The 10,752-nt window shown below is 50.1% G+C and overlaps 1 protein-coding gene across 1 annotated transcript; it reads left to right on the top strand.

The window, feature by feature from the left end:
- The first annotated feature begins 9,547 nt into the window (after positions 1–9,547).
- On the top strand, positions 9,548–10,528 carry LOC126903882 (uncharacterized). Its single transcript, XM_050682427.1, has one exon. It carries the CDS (start codon positions 9,548–9,550, stop codon positions 10,526–10,528), a length of 981 nt encoding a protein of 326 aa, XP_050538384.1.
- The last annotated feature ends 224 nt before the right edge of the window (positions 10,529–10,752 follow it).

The following is a 10,752-nucleotide window of genomic DNA, read 5'->3' as shown; positions in this document are numbered from 1 at the left end:
GAGGAACGTCTGCCCCGCAGGCTGTGGGCGACACCCTCCAGGAGAGGGGCGATCGGCTGGTTTGGCGACGCGTAGCAGCTCATGACGTCAATGCCGTCAATCCTCGCCGCCACGAATCCGTCGCCAACCTCGATGTCCGCGACCGTTAGGCCGCGGCTCATCACACCGATCGCCGCTCTCCCGGACCGGTCCAAGTTACACCCCGGGGCGTCCTTGATCAGTCCGACAAACGGTTCCGAGATTACGCCACGTCGATGCGCATCTCGTATACCGCCTGCCGGACCAGATCCTGCGCCGCCCTACAATGGTTGAGGTTCGTTTGAAGGAACCTCATCCACTGGTGGGCGGCGCACAGGACGCCTTAGGGGTCCCTTGGACCGCCGACACCTCTTCCCGGGGCTTTTCAGCAGCCCCTCCCTTGGTCCCCTTTGCTTGGGGACCGGGGCAGTCCTTGGACAGGTGCCCCACCTTCCGGCACCTGAAGCAGGCACCCTTGCGGTCCGGGCCTTTACAGGCGGCCGCAATGTGCCCTCGCTCCAGGCACCTGTAGCACTGAGGACCCTTGTCTTCCAGGATCCTCAGCCTACAGGAGCTCCACCCCACCCTCACTCGCGTGAGGGCCGCTAGGCGTGGAGCCAGCCGGACAGGCAGGTCACACCTGGCGTACCGCCCCTTGCCGACTCCGTTGGTGCGGACCGTGACCGCACCAACTTCGGCCTGGCCCCCGTCTGGGGCCTGGAGGGCGGAGACCAGGGCGGACTTAATGTCCCCTGGCTCCATCCACTCCTCTACGTCCAGGAGCATGACGTTGCAGGTCTTAGTCGGCCTGCTGACCCGAATGTCATGCTCCTGAAGGGCCTCCTTAAGCTTGGCGGCCAGGAGGTCTGCGTGCGAGGCCACGCCCTTGACCTTCAGCAGCACCGCCCCTGCTTGGGTCCTCCTGGTGCCGGTAACTTGGACCCCCAAGGCCTGGAGGTCAACAGCCGCCATGGCCGTTTTCATAACGGCCGCGTACTGCTGCCCCGCCTTGAGGGGCCCAATTATCACCGCCTCCGTGCGGGGTACCTTCGCCTTCATCTGGGCAGCCGAAGGCTTCCTCGACCCCGCTTTCGGGGAAGGTTGCTTCGGCTTCAGGGCGGCCGGTCTTACGTCCCGGGACCCCGGGTCGGTCGGCTTCTTTACCTTGGCCTTCCGACGGACGACTTCGGTCCACAGCGGCACTACGGAAGTGGTGCTCGCCGGAACCTTGGCCGTCTCCGGGGCCGTCGGCGCTGTTTCGATCGACGTAGCCGGTTTGTCCGCCGGCTGCGGCTCGGGCGCGATGACCGCTTTCTTCTTCTTTCCCGCCTTTCTCTTCCCCCGCTTCTTCACCCTTCTGGGTGTTTGCATCGCAGGGGGAATAGAGGCGGGAGTAACGCCACTGGCATTCTCCGCCACCCGTTCGCCCTTGCACGACCCATTGCCTCCCGCAACCTTCTGGGACTCCGTCTGTGTCGACGAATCGACCTTCGGGAGATCCTCATCAGGTGTGCGGGTAAGCTCCAGGTCGTGCATGGAACGCACACTTCTTATAAGTGCCATGGCCGCCGTCACCACGTTGGCGTGCGGTGGTACGACTTCCATGACACATTCTAAGACATCCGCCAGGTGGACAACCAGCTCCAGGCCGGCCGTCAGGACGGTCCTGGAACTGGCTCGGTCCAGCTTCAACCGCGGCGTGCCGTCCTCATGGAAGAGGTCGGCAGCCGCGATCTCCACACACTTCCGCCTCTTGGTCTCCGGCGCTCTTCGGGGGGTGTCCAACATTGGGATTGGGGCATCCGGAGGGGTGTCGTCCAACGTGACCACCTCCGGTCCATCCACCGTTGGAGACACCTCCTTCCTCTTCCCGCGAAGAGCGTCGTCTCCCCCTGACGTTTCCGCCATGCATCCATCAGGTGTGGTACCCGATGGCGACGAGTTACCCGACCCCACTCTGGATGAACTCAGCAGCCTCTCCATTATGGAGGGCTTAGCTGGAGCACCCAGAGGTGTGGCCGCATTCGTAGTGTCCAATTCCGTGTCCGAGTTATCCGAGATTCCAGTCGCCAATGACCTCCCGGCTGTTTCACCGGCGGGAGTGGCTTGGTCGCCACCACTCCCTGCAGTCGCAGTACCAACCCCGTGGTTGGCTGCAGGAGCCTGCCTCAACACTCCTGCATTTACTGTGTATTCGCTTGATCCTAGCGACACCTGGTGGGTACACCCCCCACCAACCGCCGGCACTGGGGCATCCGATACCCCTGATGCAGTAACCTTTAACTCAGTGATGTCCATTATTCATATAAAATAATTTGTGAGGGGGCTGCCCTCATGGCCGGTCCCTACGGCCAGTGAGTGGCCAACTCACTGGTTGCGTGGTCCGTTATGCTCCTTCTTCTCAACCAAACGCTACCGCTTATTCGTCCATAATGGTTTATTTCACGGCTACCGTATATCTACAGGGCTAACAAGCGTTTGGGCGGCTCGCTGTCCGCGACCGCTTATTCGTCAGTCCAAATGAATGGACTGCTTATTTCGCGGCTAACCTGCATATCTGCAGGCCGTTCCTCTATCCGCAACCTGAGGACGCGCCCGATACCCCAAGCTAGGGACCTATCGGGGCTAGCTCCACGCCTGGCGGCCCTCACATGAGTGAGGGTGGGGTGGAGCTCCTGTAGACTGAGGGTTCTTGAAGACAAGGGCCCTCAGTGCTACAGGTGCCTGGAGCGAGGGCACATTGCGGCCGCCTGCAAAGGCCCAGACCGCAAGGGTGCCTGCTTCAGGTGCCGGAGGGTGGGGCACCTGTCGAAAGACTGCCTCGGTCCCCAGGCCAAGGGGAAAAAGTGAGGGGCTACAGCGAAGCCCGTAGCAGAGGCGACAACTGCCTCGGCGGTCCAAGTGACCACCCAGTCGTCTAGTACGCTGACCACCAGTGGATGAGGTTCCTCCAAACGAACCTCAACCATTGTAGGGCGGCGCAGGATCTGGTCCGGCAGGCGGTATACGAGATGCGCATCGACGTATGCGTCATCTCGGAACCGTTTGTCGGACTGATCAAGGACGCCCCAGGGTGGTACTTGGACCGGTCCGGGAAAGCGGCGATCGGTGTGATGAGCCGCGGCCTCACAGTCACGGACATCGAGGTTGGTGACGGCTTTGTAGCGGCGAGGATTGACGGCATTGATGTCATGAGCTGTTACGCGTCGCCAAACCAGCCGATCACCCTTCTCCTGGAGGGTGTCGCCCACAGCCTGCGGGGCAGACGTTCCTCGGGTCTGCGGGGTGGCAGGGACGTACTCGTTGCCGGGGACTTCAACGCTAAGTCCCCGGTATGGGGATCCGCTTTGGCGGACCGGCGTTGCGACGAACTGTTGGACGTCATGGCGGCCTTAGGGCTGTCGACGGCCAACAGGGGAACCACCCCGACGTTCGTGGGTAACACTTCGAGCTCGGTGGTGGACGTCACGTTGGCGTCGCCGTCGGTCCTCGGACGTATTGCCGGTTGGTCCGTTCTATCCCACGTGGAGAACATGAGCGACCACCGGTACATCACGTTCGAGTGCACCGACGGCAGGCGACCTCGAACGAGGCCAGACCTGCAGCCTCGCGGCGATCGCAGCGGCTGGAAAGCCGGCTCGGAGGCAGACGCCGATCTATTCGCGGCCGGTCTTTTGATCGCCCGATGGTCGGCGCCCACTCCGCCCGAACGACTGGTCTCTGCGGGTGAGGTGGCGGATGAGCTGGACAGGAGAGTCGAGGTCGCTTGCGACTTCGCACTCTCCAGAAAGCGTCCGCCACCTACCCGGGGATCTCCCGTTCACTGGTGGAACGAAGCGACTGCGTCAGGGCGAGGAGAGCCCTGACGCGGTCTAACAGGCGTGGGCAGGCAGAACCCGATCCGGACAATACAGATCCCAGGGAGTTGCTGAGGGAGGCCCGGAAACGGCTGAAACTCGCCATCAGGCGTAGCAAAGCTCGTTGCTGGGCCGACCTCGTGAAGTCAGTGGATCACGATCCTTTGGGAAACCCTATAGAGTCGTGATGCGCAAGCTGTGACGCGCCAACGGATACGAGTTCCGGAAGAGCACCGGTCAACCGCTTCGCGCGGAAGACCGGTTGCAGCTACGGAGCGTAACCGTGTCCAGTTGGCGCCAACGACTGGTCGACGAGGAATCCGCGGGAGCGTGGACTAGGTCCCTCATCGGACCCAGCCGGCTCGACAGGTGGATTAGCCGGACTCACGGGGAAATGACGTACCGTCTGACCCAGGTGATGTCCGGTCAAGGCTTCTTCAACGAATACCTTCACGGTATTCGAAAGACAGATCACTGTCGGGATCGCCCGAGAGAAGCGGACAATGCTCTGCATACGCTCTTCCGGTGCGATGCGTGGGCCAACGAGCGGGAGGACTTGAAATCCCGCTTGGGGTCCGCGTTCGGTGTGGGGTCCATGGTGGACCATATGCTGAGAAGCCGGGAGGGGAGGTCTCTGGTTCAGGCGTTCGCCGAATCGGTGATGAGCCAAAAAGAGGAGGCCGAACGCCTGAGTCAGAGACTGCCCAGGGTGGGAGTACCTGCGGCGTCGGCTAGACTGGCGCCGTAGGTGCTTATTGCATGTGGTTTATGTTATGTATGTTTGTGATTTATTTTTGCCCAACCCTCGCAAAGTCCTGCCCCCCCCCCTCCACGTTTTGCAACCCGGGCAACGGATCCCGACTTTTGGGATCCGGCTAACGGGGGAGGCCACACCACGTTGTGAATCAGCTCTTGATTAATTTCGGGCTGATTCACAACGTGGTGGTGTGAATTTTTAGACGGCGTAGGCCGCCCTGAAGCAATACCTCAAGGTAGTTCCAGGGCGGTCCACAGCATGCCGGCGTTGGAAAAAAAAAAAAAAAAGGTTGTTGCCTTACCAGGCTATTCGGCCCACCCGCTCGTTATGAAGTTACCCTCGATCGCTACCGATTATTCGTCCACTCTAGGAGTGGCTTATATCACGGCTACCCTACTTATCTGCAGGGTTAACGAGCGTTTGGGCGGCTCGCTATCGGCGACCGCTTATTTTTCAGTCCAAACGAATGGACTGCTTATTTCACGGCTAACCTGTACAGGGTGATCCATTTAACATTGACCAGCAAATATCTCAAAAACTATTTATTATTTTAATAATTTTTTTTTTTAATTATTTTAGTTACATAAAACTCTACATTTATCCATGATCAGATAATTTTTAGGTTCATCCCTTATGCCTTAAAAGGGTACCAACTTTTTTTTTTTCAAATGGAAACATATATTTTTAGTTAGATATATTGATAGAGTTTTTTTTTTTATAATTTTTAGCGTTTGAATTTTTCATTTAAGTCGATTAGTTTGCATGTTATTTCACTTTAAAGTTTTGATTTTTTTTACCTATATATATGTATAAAACGGTTAGACTTGTAATACAGGTAGTTAATTGCAGCAGTTATGATGGCTCGTAAAGACACATATTAGATAAGATAAGATATTTGCTGGTCAATGTTAAATGGATCACTCTGTATATCAGCAGGCCGTTCCTCTATCCACAACCTGAGGACGCGCCCGATTCCCCGAGCTAGGGAAACTGAGCTTGTGCTGACATTTCGTAGCCCCGTAGAGCCCGATCACACTGAACACTAGCGCAGCGAAACGGGACGCGGGCGTACCCAAAACGTAAGAAAAATTCGCGTTCGAGCGTGTCTACAATCACCTTTGTAGTCGCTGCGCCTATCGGGTATGCTTCGGTCCAGCGACTGAATCAGTCAGTTGCTACTAACAGGTTCGTTTTTTCTCTTGATGTTCTGGGGTACTCACCCACTAATGACCTCCCACGGTTGTCTTGGTTTGCGCGAAGTTAGAGGATCATTCGGGCGCCTATTTAAGGCCTTCGTACACGCACAAACATCACACGATTTTACGTACTTGCATACTATGTTTTTCAGGCCCTTCCAATAGAAACGCTGTTTGATCGCTTGGTAGGTTTCTTTCCATCCTGAATGACACGCTAGTGCATCGTCGTGGTATCGCCAAATCACACGCTGTGATTTGGCTACCGCTATTATGGCCGGCGTGTCTACACCCATACGAATGCGTATAAGTCCGTCTAACATGAAATATTCGTTGTTGTTTTTGCTGGACTCCTTATCGTTTTTTCTGGCGTTCTCCTTGAGTCATTGTTTCACGATGGATAAAAGAAACGGGTCGTCGTTTTGCATTCTTATATTCCCCCCCCTCCATAATCGAAAAATTTCGCGTAATCAGGAGGACTCAGTCGTGGGAACTCACACAGGGCCTTTTTTTACTTGTTTAAAAGCCCTTTGATAGTCTTCCGTCCACAACCATTTCGTCCCCGTTTTTAGTAGGTTTGTCAGCAGCGTTATTGTTTCGGTGTAGTTGTCGACGAGTTGACAATACCAATTAAATATGCCGAGACATCTACGTAGATCCCTGACATTCCGTGGGACCAATAGGATGCGTATAGACTCGAGTTTTTCGGGCTGCTTGTCTATGCAATATGGCCCAAATAGGAAATTTCGGAGAACCCTATTTTACACTTTTTTGTGTGACATGTCAGGCCGTGTCACTCAAATCCTTCTAGAACTTTGCCTTAATATTTTAAATGCTTTTCTAAACCTCGTCCATGCTCCCGCGGATTCCTCCTCGGCCAATCGTTGGCACCAATTGGACACGGTTACGCTCTTGAGATGCAGCCGGTCCTCCGCACGAAGCGATTGACCAGTGCTCTTCCGGAGCTCGTATCCGTTGGCGCGTTCGACGTCCAACAAGTCCGCGGGCGCTAGAGAAACGATGACAAAACCCAACGTAAACTAACCTAAGGCAAGTGAGGAACCTCTCCTCTTCCACCAAATCTTATGATAGAGAGGTAATGAAACACGACGTTAACACAACTTGTCGCGCGCCTAAATTATGCTCGGGCATATAGTATATACGTAATATCGGTTTTTTGACGAAAAAAAAATGCGTTTTCCAGGTAAGCTATACGATTACAGTGAAAAATATGAATTTTAAACGTCGAATCCGCTATTTTGATATGCGACATGCATATATTTAGATAAAGTTTGTACGTAAAATGTTAATTTTACCTAATTTGTAAAAATAAAATTAGTTTTACAAATGGCTGTATTGATGATTATATATTTTTATACTATAGCACTCGAGATTAATACAGCAGATGGCTTAACGCGGCGGCGATGTCGCCGTCAATTACATTTGTTTAGGCCTACACAATAAATGTAGCTATTGTTGTTTTATCTTATCGTTGTTCGGCGACTGCATAGTTGTCCGGTTTTAAAATTAGTTAGTCTACCTTTGTAAAGCGCACCGCTCGCGTACATTTAATATACGCATACCTATTTTTTCATTCTTTTACGTTTCATTTAATTTATCGAAGATCTTTTAGTCGTAAGAGATCACGCCGAAACATATGGTTCTTCACCCGGAACGTCTAGTGAATATCGGAAACGTGAAAGTGCGAAAATTTGCGTAACGAAAGTGCGTTATTAGGGTACGTGAGTTAAGGGTTGTATGTGCGTGTTCGTAAATAATTCTAACGCATCGAGTTAGAAAAGGGTTAATTTCTGCACAACGTAATGCGTAGCAGCAGCGATTGCTATACACAGAATATAATATCTATGGTACAGAGAGATGCTAATGCGGTGACAAATTCGGACAAAAAATGCTTTAATTGTCACTCAAGTCACTCGGTGTATCGATGTCCTAGTCTTTTGGCCTTGTCCGTAGTTGAAAGCATTAAGCGCATTAGTGAGCGCAATTTATGCAGGAATTGTCTACAGACACACCCTAAGAAAAAATGTTTGGCTCGAGGCTGTTTTAAGTGTGGCAAGCCACATAATACACTTTTACACTTAAGTGCACGGACCGATCAGTCAGAGTCCAACTCAGCAACAAACTTAACGGAAAATTAGGAAAATAGCGAGTCAGAACAAGTAGTTCAAAATGAATTAGCAACCGTTAGTGCACATACTAGCTTACCGGCTGCTACGTCGATATTATTACCAACCGCAGTTGTTTTGGTCAAGAGTAATCGTGGTGAATGGGAGAAGTGTCGCGTGTTACTGGATTCTGCATCACAAAGTAACCCAAACGTATGACACAGATTTTGCGGTTACCGAAAACCCATATCGACCAAGGCGTCCAAGGAATTGGTGGAAACGTACAAAGAATTAAATCTCGAGTAATGGTTACAGCCAACTCCCGTTTAAATTACTATTCAGTAGCATTGTCATGTTTAGTAGTTAAGAACATTACGAGTAACCTACCAGGCATCCGACTAAATGATAGCTGCGTGGTTCCGAAAGCTATAGTCTTAGCGGATCCGCGTTTCACCGTGCCACAGAAGATTGACCNTGTTTCACTGTGCCACAGAAAATTGACCTATTAATAGAAGCGGGTCACTTCTATGATTTAATGTCTGCAGGTAAAATAAAGTCACGACCAGACGGTCCTGTATTTCAGGAAACAAAGTTCGGATGGGTGGTTGCCGGTTCATCGGAAAATCAACTCAATAGTATAAATCAACAAACAGTGGTTTTCCTCACGGTGAATGACAATTATAACCAATCATTAGAAAAGGTAGCTGAATGTGAATTCAGTAAGTATCCTGTCGCGTGTCAATCATTAGTTAACGATTTTTATGTGGATGATTGGTTAGGCGATGCAATGAAACGGGCAGAGGATATAACATTACAAGACAATATTATTGCCGTAATGAAAGGTGCCGGTCTACATTTACGGAAATGGGCATCGAACGATAATCGTTTAATAAGTAGTTTATTACCTACCGAACTCAATAAAGATAATGACTGTCCGCGTATTATCGATAACGACACGTTGAAAATATTAGGCCTGTGTTGGGATCCGCCATCGGATTCATTTAAATATACATTAAGTGAAAACATAATAAATAATAACGATATAAAAGCGAACAATTTTATCGAATATAGCCACAATTTTTGATCCCCTTGGTTTGCTCGGGCCTGTGTTAGTTGTTGCATAAATTATCATGCAACGTTTGTGGTGCATTCAACTCAGTTGGGACGGTCCCCATGGTTGAAGGAAGAGTACGAGAAATTGCCGAAGTCATGTGTATAATACAGTAGTACAAACAATATACCAGAAGCCAAAAATACGGGCGAAACAACAATTACGACTGTTGCACGCGTAGCATACGATAAATGTTATTCGTTGTTATCTAGAAGGTCGTCGTTATTATTTATCATCAGAGTAACGGCGTATTGTCTACGCTGGCGGTATAACATTAATCGAGCAGTAGGTAATAAAAATAATAGGCCGTTAATGGTAAACGAACTAGATAGAGCAATTACGACAATCATCAAAATAATTCAACGCGCACATTTTCGGCAAGAATTGAGATAGTTAAATAGTGCAAATGCGAATGTGTCAAAAAAAAGTAAACTACTATTAATGGGGATAATATTATACGCGTCGGAGAACGTTTAAAATACGCTATGGCTTTAAATGACAATCAAAGACATCAAATTGTATTGCCGGATAACTGTCTTTACACAAAATTATTATTGCGTAAAGAACACATGGATTTGGTGCACAGTGGACCTCAAGCCTTGGTGGCCTCTATTAGGCAGCGCTACTGGCCTTTAAAAGTGCGAAGTAAGGCACCATGTAACAAAGGATACATCAGCATATTTGTATGTTTCGCGACAAAGGCGATACATATCGAACTCGTGAGCGATTTGTCAATGAAGACGTTTTTACAGGCGTTGAACAGATTTTTTGATCGACGTGGCAAAAGTTTAATAATTTACAGTGATAACGCCAGAAATTTTGTGGGCATGCGTCGGCATTTAAAGGAGGTGTACGCACTTTTCCAGTCCCCAGAACATCAGCGATCCGTTTTCTCTCAACTAGCGGACAAAGGAATTGAGTGGCGATTTATACCACCCCGTGCACCGCATTTCGGTGGACTTTGGGAGGCTGCGGTCAAAAGTATGAAAAGTTTGCTATATCGCGTTTTGGGAGAAGCTCGGCTCACGTACGAAGAATTATTAACTGTACTAACGAGAGTGGAAGCTGTACTTAACTCGCGACCAATAACTCCAGTATCCTCTGATCCGGCTGATCTAACCTATCTCACACCAGGTCATTTTTTAATTGGCGATATAATGACTGCCATACCAGAAAAGGATGAGACGACCACGACTATTACTCACTTAAATAGGTGGAGAATAGTCTCTCATTACACCCAAGTACTTTGGAAACGGTGGCACCAGGAGTACTTATCTCAACTACAGGAAAGAACCAAATGGTCCAGCACGAAAGGGCCTAAGTTACAAATTGGAACTATTGTGTTGGTAAAAGAGACAAATTTACCACCACTCAAATGGCAAGCTGGGCGTGTAATGGAATTATACTGTGGCGATGACAACGTGGCACGATCAGCAAAGGTCCGTACTAACGTCGGCGAGTTTTGACGAGCGGTCAGGTTATTATGTCCGTTACCTTTTGAAGGCAACAGTTTGTAGCCAGTTTGTAATTTACTTAAATTTCTTATAATTCGTAGTTATTTTAATGTATATATGTGTCATATCCTGTGTGGGATTAATCATTAATTTTTCCATAATGAATTTGTTTCTAATGATTATTTGTATATTAATTTTTTTTGTATTTATGTATTACCTTTTACGTTTTTAGCTAT

Source organism: Daktulosphaira vitifoliae, unplaced genomic scaffold, assembly GCF_025091365.1.
Source record: "Daktulosphaira vitifoliae isolate Bord-2020 unplaced genomic scaffold, ASM2509136v1 Scaffold_4, whole genome shotgun sequence".
NCBI lineage: Eukaryota > Metazoa > Arthropoda > Insecta > Hemiptera > Phylloxeridae > Daktulosphaira > Daktulosphaira vitifoliae.
Note: the sequence above shows the minus strand (reverse complement) of the source record. Positions and strands in the feature narration are given on the sequence as shown.